General features: G+C 41.3%; 1 protein-coding gene across 2 annotated transcripts in view; it reads right to left on the bottom strand.

Moving 5' to 3' along the window:
- LOC139701004 (uncharacterized) overlaps positions 1 to 15347 on the bottom strand; it is a 53787-nt gene that overhangs the window by 8549 nt on the left and 29891 nt on the right. Inside the window, exons 2-3 of one of the 2 annotated variants that reach the window (XM_071599560.1) lie at positions 2029 to 2165; positions 272 to 466 (exon numbers count right to left, since the gene is read on the bottom strand). In XM_071599560.1, coding sequence (XP_071455661.1) covers positions 272 to 466; positions 2029 to 2165 — 332 coding nt within the window. The remainder of the gene's footprint in view (positions 1 to 271; positions 467 to 2028; positions 2166 to 15347) is intronic. The other variant, XM_071599561.1, reaches the window with a different exon arrangement.

The following is a 15347-nucleotide window of genomic DNA, read 5'->3' as shown; positions in this document are numbered from 1 at the left end:
AATATGGGGCAAAGCTAATGGTAGTTGTGCCTAATTTGGTTTATAAAATGTGTTGACTTATTTTGATCCCTCAGCCCATTCTTAGTGTGCATCAGTCACTGAGTACTTGGTGGTGGAGGTTTAATAATCATGTTTGCAGAACTTCTGTGTTGCTAGGGATCCTACCTTGAGGAGGCATGAAAAATACCTGCGCAATGGGCATTTCAATTGGTATTGGCGTCAGTCACTCAAAAGCCCCTTGTCACAGTTTGAGAAATCAGACCAAACTGACCTCAACCATTTGGTCGAGTCGCAGCTCGATGAGCGCCTCGATGCGGGCGAGGCGGCCCTCCGCAGCGTCCAGTCGCCGGGGTACGGTGTCCAGGTGGCGCCAGAGCCATACGGGGGGAGGCGCGACGCCGGCCCAGTTGGCGTCCGTCACCGCCGTCGTCGCTCGTGGCCTCCGGTCGTCTGCATTCGACGCCTGCTGCAAAGATGCTCAGGGGTGGAATTTCTCCTCTATATTCGACCGGGTTGCCGGGTAATTCAGGATATCAGTTATCCTGCGGGCCAGCAGGTAAATGCAGAAGCATTCATTATTACGCGTGCCGACGAATGCCTAGATCAGTTGTCACCCCTTTACAATTTCAAATGATCGGGAAAAATGTGGAAATATTTTAAATCGGAATTTTGGCAATCAAAATAAATGTTGGAATTATGCTATGTACACTGGTCGGGAATTGCGGATCAGAGCGATGCTCCTTCTAGTTGGACCGATGCATCGTTTCGTCGTTTACGTATGACATCGTACGTGCAGGCCCTGGAAAAAACCAAAAAGTAGGACCGACTGCGGTGGTACCAGAAGGACTCGCTGAGATATTGTATGATTCCAAAAAAAGGTGGCCAATCAGAATCCAAACATTCCGTAGAAAAATACGACAAATCGGACAAGTTCTTCGGGAACAGTCTGGAATTGAAAAGTTAGTGGCCAGCTTGACTGTCGACTGGGGGTCACATTGGCATCATTTAAAAATCCAGTAAGAAAGTCAAAAGAATCAGACGGAGTTTCTGAAGTTTTTAATTTTTTCTGTCATAAACCAGATTTGATACTTTTACACCGAATTTATAATATAGCGGGCTTTTTAAGAGTTTCGTGCCATAGTATTTCCGCCATTGTCGCAGTTTAGTTCCCGACCAAAACATCCCGTTGAAATTTAATGACTGTTTAACTATTGAAAACTATTCGATTTTGATCATGAAGTCGAGTTTTCTTAAATTTTCATGGAAAATCCGGCGAATAATCATAATTAAGAGCCATCAGTTCGGACCAACGACATCGGACGCGGCTATGTGTGTTGAGTTCAATGGCAACGTGACCACCTTATTTTAATATTGTTTTGAGCCCATGCATGTATTTCCTGTGGTCCGCCTTTCGATAATTTTGATTCAATTATTTAAATGAATGGTTTAATATATGTCCTATGCATAACTTTGAATGGAAATTATTCTTTTTATAGATTAAAAGTATAGTTCACTGAGACTTTGAGAGGTCGAAAAAAGCTGTAACAGGAAGAGTCCTTCGAATAATTTTTGAGGGCAGAAGTAAGAGGCAGAAGGAAGAAGGATATACGAGTTACTTCATTGACTATCGTATTGATGTTGGCATGAAAGAGTAGAGATAGAGGGGAAAGTGGAGGATATGTTACGAGATTCAATTGAAGATGCCATGATGCCATGATTGGTCATGAAGGAATGGCGAGATTGGTAGAAAACAGTAAAATCTTGGTCATCTCTAAACAGCTAATCCGAGGATCACTAATGAACGATAATAATGAATTTCTTAATGTATTACCTCGTCCCTTGTTAATTTAAGGTCCAAGCCCAGTTTTACCCGATGATGCGTCATAAATATAAATTCTTAGATATTTTATGTCGTACTTAGCCCACTAATGTACTATGGAGAGCAAGAAATAGTCAATTGTAATTCGAACTCTAGATTGATGAATTTACTTTCGACGATATTTTCAGGCAAAAGTTTAAGCAACTTACCCGTCGTATTCGTGCTTGTTCGCGGCGAGGTGCTCGTATTTCGGATACCGAAGCGCCGGCATCTATGCTGTGTATCGTCGCCAGAACGACGGCCGCCATGAAAATGACGACCGTTGAGGCTGGTTGTAGTCTCCATCCTGTTGAAGAAAACAATATTTCTGAATCCTCATAGGCACTTTCAAGAAAATTAATCATTAAATACTCCATGGGAAACGGCCTTCGTTGTTTCCAGCCCATTGCGTTTGCAATAAGTAATTTCCAGTTCGAGAACGAAATAAATTGTTCGTAAAATAGTACTCAGTACCGTATATCTAGGCAAATTCGTCACTTTTGTCATTTTTATGTAAAACTATCTGTAGAGTATACATTTTGTCGAATTGACTTATCCTTTCAAAATGGCGACGCAGTCGAGTTTTTCTGACAATCTACCCCTTTAGGAAGTATAAGTGCCTTATACTTAGTATCGATGTTAACATCGTCGGATTCAATCCGTCTTAGATTTGGGATGTCGTTAAACTCTCATGATAATGAAAGTGTTCGTGAGAAATAACGGTAGATTAGTTAAAGAATTAAAAACAAATGCGTGGTGGCTGTATTCGTTTTAGGAAAATTCATCCTAAAAGTCACCTGATTGTGAAGACAGGCGATCGTAGGTAATTGATCGCAGGTTTTTACTTAAAATGACAGACTATTATCGCCCTTAATGCTTTGGCTATCAGTTTCTTGGTTTTTTACTGCTACTACATTTTCCATTCGCTTCTTTGTCCAGCCCGTCTCTTCACCTCCACATGTGAACAACGCAACACATGTTAAATGATGTTTAATTTTTTTCCTTTTTTGCTCTACTTCAGTTCTCCGCATTTGATTCTTCAATTATGGTCCTTAAGATGTACTCATATCCCATCGTGTACCCGATCCACTCATTATTTTTTCGTTGCAATATTTTCCAGAGTCCTGGATATTCTCTAATCTTTCGTAGAATCTCGAAGGTTTTTTCGAAAATCCGCCAAAATAATGTATCTGTCCTTTCCGTAGCCACTCCCTTTCATACTAGTCTTAGTGTAAGCTGTACTTCTCGGCTTCCTTCTTCGTCTCAGTCCACACCGGTCTTCTATCAGGTGTTCCTCAATTTTATTATATTTTCTCCTGCCTAATTAGTCGGGAGCACATAAGTTGCCTACGCAATCATACAAAGGTGATACCATCCACCACTAAGCGCTGTATCACATCCCTTGATCCACTCGGGACAAGGCATACTGTAGCCGATGGTGATATTTATGGAGAGACAACACCAGGCGGTGCATCACTCTGCCCCAGACCTTGATATCATTAGCGTAACGAATATTGAAAGTGACTGATGCGGAAGAGACTGAAGATAGTGGTGTATAAAACTACAAGGAAATCCCCCCTCAAGTTTTAGGCCTGAGGAAAGTAAGGAAAAAAATTGGTTAACCAACGAAATAAAAGATAGATATCAAGCAGATTAGGAGTCATGAGATCATGTACACTATTTATTTAGTTGAAATTACGATATATCAAATTGCAATGGTTTGAATCGCCTATCGAAGAAGCTTGTACACGATTGTGAACAGTGGAACAAGGCCATTTCATTCTTATTTCATAACCAAAGTATTGCAAGTCAAGGCAGATTTTGGATGGACACAGACTAACTACAACCACATTTATAAGCCACGCCTAGCAAGACACAATCTGACACCGTACAATTAATTGTATACTAAAATAAACCTTTCTTCAATCCCGCATACTCTCTACCTCCAATCATTTCGTCCAAAATGACTATTCTTTTTCACCTCTCCTTGCTTAACATTTTTTTCCGGTTTTAGTCTTCAACATTCCATGTTCAATCAAAATTCTCTGCATTCACATTTCCTGCCTCTTGTGAGTTTCTATCAATAACCCTTTCTCCTCCCCCACCATGCCTAGTACCTCATTTGTTTTTATTTCCGTCAACTTTATTGTTTCCATTATCCTCCACGTATATGAGGGGCGTTCAAAGGAAAACCGAACACCCGCTATAAAGTGATCATGGAATGGTTTTATTCAAAAGTAATTACCAAAAGCGTTGATAAATTTATCCCACTGGCAGACGAGATAATCAATTCCAGTTTTGTAGAAAGAGGTAGGTCGCTAACGGATCCACAACCGCACCCACTCTTGCACTTCCTCGTCCAAATGAAATCGATGTCCATTAATGCCTTCATTTAGGTCGCCAAAGATGTGAAAATCAAAAGGTGAAAGGTCCGGGCTGTAGGGAGGATGTTGAAGTGTTCCCGGACAAGGTCATCAATCAGATCTATCACATCAGGAGTAATGGCTCGATGGGCCTGTCCTGGGCGCGCATCGTCTTGCAATGTTCATCATACACAGCAGACGTGCGACGGTGAATTTGGCCACCTCCAGCACCTTCAGCCTCCAGAAAACGAACCACACCTCTCTGCTCCTCCTTGCTTGCCTCTATTTCTACATTCCTGTATGTACAGCTGGACGAACACACTAGGCCAGTTCGCACTCAGACGAAGACATACCCATCAACTGCGTGCGCATGTGAGTTGTCACTATGTAGTTCTCCTACTACTGCGATGGCAGTATCGATACTTACCAACAGTGTTGCCACCTTTCGCGCGGACAGTGTGTAATGGCGGGTGTTCGGTTTTCATTAGACTGCCCATTATTCATCTCAAGCCCCTACGGCTATCCTCTTGCCTCAACGACCACGTTTCCGCGCCGTTAATATCCTCCTTTTTGTAAAAGCTTATTTCTCGAACGCAATTATTCTACTTACGAGTATTTGCCGTCTTTGTTCAATACACATCCTAGTTAGGTGATGTGATACCTGCTACAGTTTATAACCTCTATTTTAGTGTTTGACTTAGAATTCCTATATCTTGAGAACCTCCGTGCCTTTGTTTTATTTGCATTGATTCTAATCCCATACCTAAAATCCTGATTTTTTTTAATGTGCTCAGCGATGATTGTGATCTTTTGAATGACTTGCTGACTAAGTCTTGATCATCTGCAAACCTAACTGATTTTATGAATTTCCCACCGACTTTCATTTCTATCTCCAGTTATTCCCATGCCTCCATTATCAATGTATCCCCGTATAGGTTGAAAAGCACGGGTGATAACGAGCATCCCTGCTTTATTCCTTCTCCTAAAATTGCCATCCCGACTGTCCATCCACCACACCTACCTGTACAGTCTGCAACATGTACATATTTTGGCTTAGTCGTTTAATCCTCCCGTCTACTCCTCTCTTCTGCAATATATTGATAAATTCTACCCAATAAACATAATCTATCGAACGCCTTCTCGAAATCCACGGAGCAAACTAATACCTCCTGGTCGTATTCTATGTTTCTTTCTTTCGCTGACCTTATTACTGCGATCTGGGAGACTTTAATGAAACTTATTTCCTGCGGACCTTACACGCGATAGCTTTGTCTTCTTTTGGGATGAGAATTAATACTGATCGGATGAAGTCTCCCCGCCAAATTCCTCCCGCATAAATGCTACGATTGAGGCCATAAAAGACCTTACTGTCACGTTTTCCCAACCCATTACATAGTTCCTCGGGGGTGTTATCTATCCCCACAGCCTTGTTCGATTTCCTATAATACTCTCTCCATCTCGAAATCAAGTTTACCGAGGCCTAAGCTGTTTTTTCCCTGCTGTCGCTTTTTCTCTGCCCTTTTCTTTTTATTTACTAATTTTTTGGGCTAATGTCTTCATCTATGTATTCTTTACATATATCCTAAATATTTTCTGGGCCGATTAATACTTTTTTCCTCCGAATGCATGAGAGCGTTCACGATTTTCCTGCTCAGTGATCACTAGTCCTCCTAGTACTGACTATTGTTTGACTAAAAGGTGCAAGCCCTTCCAGCACGTCAGGATTAAATTCCATAGGAAGAGTTAGTACTGACAGGATAGTGTTCATGTCCCTTGAACAAAGGTAGTATCTAGGGAATTGTTGAGATCTCACGTCGATAGACAGGGCACCTGGATAAAATTTAAGATTCACAATTGCAATCAATTCAAAATCAAGATTCGCGATCATAGTAAAACCAAGATTATGGAAATAATTGTGCATAACTTCTTCTCTACAATGACAGGCGATACTATTTTGTTCCCCCAATGTCCACACAAGTAGTAAAAATAAATATACTCCAACAGAAATTTTTTAGGACTAGGATTACGTACATGTATAATAGTCCAGGCTTGGGGGTAAGGGTTATACAGGGTTCGTCCGGAAAATAAGTGTACTAATTTTTCCCGCCGCTCCAGGCGCGCCCAGCACCGCTCTGACGGGCTGCGATTGGAGGGGGGTATGTTGGCAAGCGACGCTGAAAAAGGCAGTCGGCTCTGAGCTGTGGTGTAGTGAGGAGCTCTGTTAACGCGAACCTCCACGCTCGACCCACGTCACGGAACGCGATGCCGAAGTTTTTGGATTCCATCAAATTTGCGGTAAAGCTTGGGAAATCGTCTACCTAAACTGTCGGTATGATTAACCAGGCTTACGGGGAGTCAGCCATGTCCAGAAACATGATCTTTCGGTGGCACAAGATGTTCGTGGAGGGCAGAGAAGAGGTCGACGACGAACCACGGCCTGGACGCCCATCAACGACACTCACCGACGAAAATGTGCGAAAAGGTCGCGATGTACTGAACTCTGATCGTCGTCTTAGTGTTCGGATGATAGCAGAGCAGTGTAATGTGCCAAAAACAATAGTGCACGAGATTATTAGGCACCAATTACAGATGCGAAAAATGTGTGCAAAGTTGGTGCCGAAAGTGCTCAGTGATGATCAAAGACTCAATCGTTTGGAAATCGCGACACAACTTGCGGATCACTGCAAAAATGATCCACATTTTTTAGAGAACGTTGTTTCGGGTGACGAGACGTGGATCTTTGAGTACGACCCAGAGTCGAAGAGACAAAGTGCGGAGTGGCACACCCCATCATCACCCCGTCAAAAGAAAGCTCGCATGAGCAAATCTCGGATCAAGGCGATGCTCATTGTCTTTTTTGACAAAAGGGGAGTCGTCCACTACGAATTTGTACCTGAACGACAAACTGTAAATGCTGCATTTTACGTCCAAGTGCTCGACAGGCTTCGAAAACGAGTCGCCCGCGTCCGGCCAGCGATCAAAAACATCTGGCGGCTGCATCACGACAATGCGCCGTCTCACACCGCGCTTGTCGTGTCGGACTTCTTGGCCAAGCACGGCGTGGCAACGCTGCCGCACCCGCCCTACAGCCCGGACTTGGCACCACCGGACTTCTTTCTGTTCCCGAAGATAAAGAGGAGTTTGAAAGGAACGCGATACGGGACTTTGGACGCCGCCAAAGAGGCCGTGACGACGTGTCTTCGAGAGGTTCCCGATGATGCCTTCGCGGGAGCGTTCCAGGAATGGGAACGCCGCTGGAACAAGTGTATCGACTCACGAGGGTCCTATTTTGAGGAATATTAGCTTAAGATTTGTAAAAGTGTAATACATTTTTTTTCCTGAGCTCAGTACACTTATTTTCCGGACGAACCCTGTAATTTTAATTTTTTTAGTAGTAGTCAAGTTTTGGAGTTTAACATCTGAAATATGAAATAGCAATAAGGAAAATCTCAAGCATATACGCCCTAGACAGAAGAAACTCCAACTAGGTGGGAATCAGACCCGCGACCTCTGGGGTAGTAGGCGAAGACGTTGCCCCGCCACCTCTGAGTCCGGCAAATAATTAATATTCTTAACATAATTAATGTGTAATTCTCTTTGCCTGTATAAGTAAATGTCTTAGCATCCCCTCACATGTAGTGACTCGGGGAGGTAGGTGAAGGCTCTATAAAACATAGCACTTTAAAATTAGAAAATTAGGCGTGATGCTTGAGTATTAGTAATGAAGAATATGCTGATAACCGCAGAGTAGATCGGTCCTGTCGGAGCGAGCTTGGAGTTTGAATTTATTGAAATCCTAAGTGAACGGGGTTCCAATGTGTTTATTCCCGCTAGGGAATTTGGTTATATTTCGGTGAACGGAAAACACCTTTAAAATGTTCTTATTTCTTTCCTCTCTCGTCTGTCGTTATATCCATTCTTCCCTTAAACCTTCATTTTACATCTACTTCTTTCTCCCTCGTAGGGTTTCCACTCCCCCGGTGTGTGTGCCAAGGTGATATTTTTTGACGTGATGCGACCAAAATGTATCATCGGGAGCTCGGGGACGAAGTGTTGGCGACAGGTCGTTTTTTCGGTGAGTAGTTATTTCTTGTTTCTCTGTAATGTTTATTTCTCACAAAAATTTTTAATTCTTTACGGTCACAGCATCCAGCGTACAGAATTGGAATTGTTTCAAAAATAGGGTAATCATATTATTTTATTACAACTAATGTATGGTAAACGTGGATGAGTGACACCTACGAGTATATCCATGGCATCTATCTACCTGGTGCTTTCTCTACGGTTGTCGTTCGATTATTCTGGCACCAAGGAAATATTGCTTAGAGAACTGTTTCCTTTGTACTATTCTTTGAAGCGGCAATATACGCCGAAAATTGTGGGATAGTACGCTGAAAAAGCAAGAAATGTTTTGTATGAATAGAGTAATGGCGAATCTTTCGTTCATTCACCAGCAATGTAGTGGTGAATTACTAATTACCAAAATTTTCTATGCACGGCTCTCGAGAGTCAAATATAACTGTACTCTTGTCAAAGTATAGGTAATGCTTTTCTTCCTTGCTAAAAATTAGTTAGACTGTTTTGTGAAGACACGTAATGCGTAAATAAGGGTGACTTGACGTTGGCCTTGGCTCAGTTCGGCTTCATGGCCATGGTTCCTGACCTTTCTCCTACAGAGGGCCGGATTGGCATTACTAAGTTCTAAGGCGCTGTGGGCCAAATCCTATCCTATTCTTAGAATAGAGAAGCGTAGAGTACGAGTTTATCGTAGTATTTTTTTTGTATATCCATGAGGAGTTGGCTGAATTGGTTGTGCTCTCACACCATGGAATTTGAGTTTATGGCTAGCGGGAATGGAATGTTTGACGAGTTGAAAGGGACGCTTCTTAGCGTGTGAAGCAATGCATGCAACAAAATTATTTCCCGATCTGATCACAAAATAAAATTTAACTCATTTAATTATTGATTATTTGTTTCACAGAAGCGGAAAACATTCCGACATTACGGATACAGATATTTGGTGGTTGGGAAGGCGAAGAAATGATAATGTACGGGATCTTTCAAGCGATAATCACATAAGGGGAGGGTATGCTAACGTGAGTAGCTTCAGTCTGAGAAAGGAGCGTCGGAGGAAAGAGTGTGATAAGTATTATTTCATTCCCATCAGAATTGTGAACGGCGCTCCTTGCCTTTAGGTTGGCTTGACGTCACCTTGACAGGCATCCATGTCAAAGAGATAAGTCCATTTAGTCGTAAATCATTGCGTAATGATAGACGGTGGACGGAAGAGCATGCGTTCTCATACTCATATTGATTCAACACGCTGTAACTCACAAGAAAAAAAATTGCGTCGTCACTGTGCGAAATGTCACCATATTCGGGTACTGTTTCCAGCGAAACCTAGTGAGCACGGAGGAAGACAGTTTGAAAAAGCTACAGGCTGAAGTAAACGTCTCGTATAAGAAGCTTCGGTTTTCTTCCGATGTTTAATATTAGCGGGGCGCGGAAAAAGTCATCATAGGACTGCACTTGCTAGTACGGAACTGCACTCGTTTGAAATAAAGACTTACGCGAATCCTCGAAAGTCTAACGCGTGTCAATGAGCCTCCCACCAATTTTTACGATAGTCGTTCATATTTCCCTCTAGGCGTGCTGGCCGTCTGCCGTTAGTCGCATTGCAGCCGATGTCACCGACCGACCGTGGAGGGAAGAAAGAGGAGCCTGAGTGTTTTGGCTTCACTTTCGCCTTTGTCATCGAGATATATTTTGATGAAAGTGACACCTCAGCAAGTTAATAATTGGTCTTTACTTACCTGTCTTTGGTTTAATTGACTATAGTTTAAAGGTCGTCTCTGTCGCGCACTCTTGGATAAGTTGTCCAACTAAGGATTTTTTTATTCATGACCTCGAAAAGTTAAAAAGAAGAGAATTCCAATTTTGTTTCAAACAGTTGCGATTAAATGTGAAGCATAACTCAAATGCCACCACCCTTGAGTTGGGAGTCATTTCTTCGAAGAAGTAATGATTAATGATGCAGTAAAAATATTAATTATCTGATAATTATTTTTCATTAGTAATTAGTATTTTTAAATTTAATAAAAACTAGTTTACTGTGCTAGAAAACCCCGTGCAATGTAAAATATTTTGGCAAACAAACTGATTGAAAACGGCATTCCGTAAAGCTATTTATATATTATAAGTGGTCCAGCCGCGTGGACCTAAGACTAATTACCGTAGCACCCAGTGAAGTGGGGAATCAAGCTTTTATTCTGAGAGCGTTTCCATTCGCTCAACTTGCGGACAGCGTGGACATTTTAATTACGCCCGTCAGTTTGAACTGTCATATTCGCGAGAAGTTCATCCAATGGGAATTTTCAATATGTATAGGAACGGAGAAGTATGGTAGCCTAGTGGGCTACCAAAGACCAATCGGAAGCTCTTTTTGACTGGTCTTCGACCGGAGGGTCTGGGTTCGGCTTCAGTTACACCCGATCGAGTGATTTTTCGAGCTACAACTTTTTCCGAGGAAACCACAGGAGGCACAGGGAATGTAAATGCCTCCCCACCTGCCCTAATATGAGAATTTCACACGTCGTAGTGTTATTAGTACGAGATGATGAGCTTTTTGAGTTGAATATTGCGGTTATTAATACTTATGTAGGCCTCAAGTGTAACCATCTTTACTGCCTTAAAAGCTCGGCTCGTTTCTAAAATCATGTTAGTCGCCATATGCATGGCAAATTATAGTTGCCATTTTGAATTTTTTTCCTGGCGTGAGTTTATAATTGCAGAAGAGATAAAATTAGTTTGCATTAATATTAAACAAATAAATTCTAATTTATAAGTAAACTTCATGAACGTAGGAAAAGAAAATAATCAGTTTTTTCTCATACATTTTATTATGCACGACCTAGGTTTCGACTTACAAAGTCATCATCACCTGATGATATGTGGAAGAACAAAGTTTTTTCTTTTCCGATATGAATCGCTTCCACAAAGTGACGCCTCGAACCATTCTAAACTTCATGTAGCCATGAATTGTTATTTATTTCCATACTGAGATGATCTATAGATAAGTATTAGCAATGGTAAAATCTGAAGTATAAATGTAAAAAAACGAGTACTTTGTCGGGAAAATGTGGTAGAAGTTGGCTGTTGATTAGCATTTTCCATGAGAGCAATTGAGTCACTCATTGCAATTGGCTTGTTCCTTCTCAAATGCGTGTGGCGTAACCTGCGCCTATTTCAAATACTTTTATGTGATAGGCAGGCACCTATGGCTGTCAGCCGCTCAATCGGCAGCCTTGGTAAAACATTTATTGCCTCCATCGGCAAATTCTGGTCTCTCGTCTTGTTTACCTAAGGGGAAACCCCAAAGTTCCGCTACTCGCCAAGCAAGAAATGTGTATCCTTCGTACAATTTTCAAAGGAGGCTTGAAGATGTATACCCCTTAGCCCCAAAAGATATCAAGTCATGTTAGTGTGCTGAATTTACAAAGGAGACATTTCAATAACTGTATTTCGCATTAATTGTTTACTGGAACAATTAGTATCGTTCCGTAAATTTTATCTTGAAGTTCAGAATAACAGGGGTTAAAAATCGGAAACTAGGCCACCCCTTAACTTTTACAAATAATTTATGACATAAAATTTTACAGCATCGCTGAATAGGGAATGGTTTTTGGTGATGTTGTAAAGGTTTATACCAATGAATAATTGATATGAATGCAGAAAAGTTACCAAAGAGGCAATTTTATTATTTGTATAACTGCATTAATATAAATTGTCTATATTCACGATTAGTGTTATTTCATAAATTATTTTATGATATTCAAAAGACAAAGGGATAAAATACGGCAAATATATTAAAACTTAGTACGCAAATTTCCATTATATTTTTATTACTTTAAATAAGAAATAAATTTTTCTCACCTTTCGATAATGGCGGATTCTATCATAGTGAGGTTTTTGCTATCAACCTCTGTATTTCCCTTTCACCAATGAGTAAGGGAATCGAAGAATAAAGTGTCAAGCACTTATTGTACAGTCTTAAAAAAATAACATCGTAGGATAAAACCTGGCTGCTCCAATGGCCTTTCCTCAACCCCCTTTTGTGCAGCAGAAGCGCAGGATCCGATACGAAAGCGTTATTAATTCGACGGGGGCGGATCCATCACAAGCCTTGCCTACAGGTGTGGGCAGGAAGTGACAGGTGGCATTTTGGAGGAGGCGGTTCCTTCGTGTTCAGGACCTGCGCGAGTGGTTTCGATCGGAGCTCACAATCAGATATGGCTCAACAAGTGACGAGACGGAAATAAACTCGCCACGCAACAAGAAAACATCACCCAAGATTGATCGATACCCATTCGTCGATCGTGGAAAAAAAAATCATCTTGAAAGTTTTTCCACATGACGCACGCACCTGAGGATTCCGTCGTCATTTTTTTCCGGCCATTGTTCTTTTTCGCGGTGTATTTGAACACTCTCTATTCTGACCAATCACCTCATGCACGGGGCAAGGAGTATCATCCATATTTTTCGTTGTTTTAAACCTACTGATTCCGCCCGTTGCACAAAATGGTGTTTTCGAAGTGCTGCTAATGGTCCGAAATTCTTTTTTTTTTCCCCAATTTACTTGCGGGTTCATCGATACTTGAGTTGGTTGAGGGGATCGAGATGGTGCGGGGGCTAACGTACTGGCTTCCCATCCGGAGGGCTCGGGTTCAAATCCCGGCAATGTTGAATATTTTTTAGATGTATCTCGATCCCTACTTGAGGTGCTTTGTGGAGGGCACTTTGAGTGAGTACGTCGTCCATCGGATGGGACGTTAAGCTGCGGACCACTTGGCGCCTCGTAAAGAGTAGGCTAATGCCGACGCTGGGTTTCTCTCCACCCTTCATCCTTTCCTGTCCATCCCCTATGGCGCAAATGACCTCAGCTGTCGGTCGCCTCCCCTAAATACTACTACTACTTGAGTCGGTTGTGTATTCAAAATCACAGTTAATTATTTCGGAGTTTGAAATCGACTACTTCAGAGAGGCTTTGGATGGAAAAGTTTTTTCGATAAGCCAGCTGGCATATCGATCTCAAATCATGATAAGCCTGTTCTGTCATCAGGTTTTCCATGGACCATATCACCAGTTAAAATACTCGTTTCCTCCACACCCAATACGGAAGATGAACCAGCGATCTTCGGGTTATCAGGATATCAGGGCATTCTCCACATAACTAATCCGACCGGCTAGTTCAACATCGCTCGTATATAAATTGAAGACCCAGAAAGATGCAATGATTAACCAGAGAAGGCGAAAGGGAGATGGTTATTTAAGTAGTGTGTGATGTGAAGCTGAGATGAGCACGGAAAACTATTAGCACTCGTTTTCCAAATCATATACTCAGGCCCGGCTTTATAACGTCCCGTTAAATCCAACCGTTATAAAGTGTAAACATTAGTTTAACGTGGAGATCACCGACTAATCCAATTGTATGAACAAATAAAATTGCTCATCAGTGAATGTGAACATTGTAACCATAATAACATCGTCTCTCAGTTATTGAGCTATTTTACGGTCGGTTTTGAACTTAAAAAGTGAAAATAAAACTGAGTTGTGACCTTAACCAGAGGTTAAATTTAACCTTCAGTTTAACAAAACATTATAAAACCTGGCATTAAAGGCTTATTAGTACTGGCGGTGAACTACTAGGCTTCTCTCGGGTCTGTTTAATGGCATTTAATTTTTCGTTTATGGTGATGTGGAGTTTATGCATTGTAATTTATTGTTTAATTTTAGACTAAGAGATTCGGCGCTCACCTCACATAGGAGTGTAACGGCGAGGAAACTTTGACTATATTCCTGCCTGCTATAGGTCGGTTAGGTTTCTTGCACAGTGCAAATGTCTCGGTGCGTCGTAAAAGGCATTACGTGGAAAATTATCTTTCGTCTTACCCTTCTATCATAACTTTCATATTTCGTCGATTTGGGGTGACTGGATCACGCGTAAATCCAGGCATGTAGACGGAATGTCTAAATATCATATACACGTACCTAGTCATACCCTAGAAGACTTGAAAAGTTACCTGAAAATTTTGGTTCAGGTCTGTGATTTTTTTTATTGAAACAAGCACAGTTTCTGCTTTACGTATACATTTTGCATTTAATAGTGATTTATCGCATGTTTTACGGCCCTAAAACAAATTGCGTGTTTAGTTTGGTGGTATTGGTATCCAAATATCTGGGGGATTGGGATTTATCAATTTTTTCAGACACGCGAGAGTTTAATCAACTGCTGAAGATTCTTCGATCGGTCCTGTGATATTTCCTCACGCATGACATGACATGGCTTAAAGCTTACACATTTTTTCCAGTCTCAAATTCAATGGAAAATTTCATGGGGAAACTCTCCGCGGTCTTCAACGAGTAAGAAACTAACTTCCTGGACTGATGGGAAAAAGCGCGGCATGAATGTTTTACTCCGCATTTGCGGCTGAAAAATGTGTGGTTACTCAATTTTTCGACTGACGATAGGAAAACGTCTAGTCAGAGTAAAAGGTAAACACAACATATAACGAATCTTTGGGTAGCTCTTTTATCTCTACGTATACTTTCGTCTTTGAAAAACTCATCTGACTGTGACTTAACCAATCCTTCAACTGTAATCTTATTTCTTTTTTTACATACAAAAGTCACTGGATCGATTCGTGGTTTTCAAAATTAGCCAATAAAAACAAACTAGGCCTACGTGTTTCACCGTAATTATACAAGAATGGACGTCACGCATCTGTGCATTCGACGTGCATCGTTTAGCAGCGTTTTTACTTGTCTTCCTCGAAGCTTATTTTGAAAGTGATAAAAGAAACTTGATCTATTTTCCTTGAAAATAATGTCGCACTGTCAATCTACGACCCTTCTTCCATGTCAATGGAATATTTATAATCAAAACGAAATCGAAAACTAGGGGCCAGTATTATTTCTACTATAATCGTGCCAGCCAATTTCTGTTGCGGATTGGACTGCGATCTCCCTAGCTTGAATTGCTTCCTATTTGGGAAGCTTTTGGAAAGAATTTCCCACTGAAATGTTCTATTTGAATGGACTTCTAGTATAATCACTGCTAAAACATTTAC

This window comes from Hetaerina americana, unplaced genomic scaffold (genome assembly GCF_022747635.1).
Source record: "Hetaerina americana unplaced genomic scaffold, ioHetAmer1.1.p SCAF_11, whole genome shotgun sequence".
Taxonomy (NCBI): Eukaryota; Metazoa; Arthropoda; class Insecta; order Odonata; family Calopterygidae; genus Hetaerina; species Hetaerina americana.
Note: the sequence above shows the minus strand (reverse complement) of the source record. Positions and strands in the feature narration are given on the sequence as shown.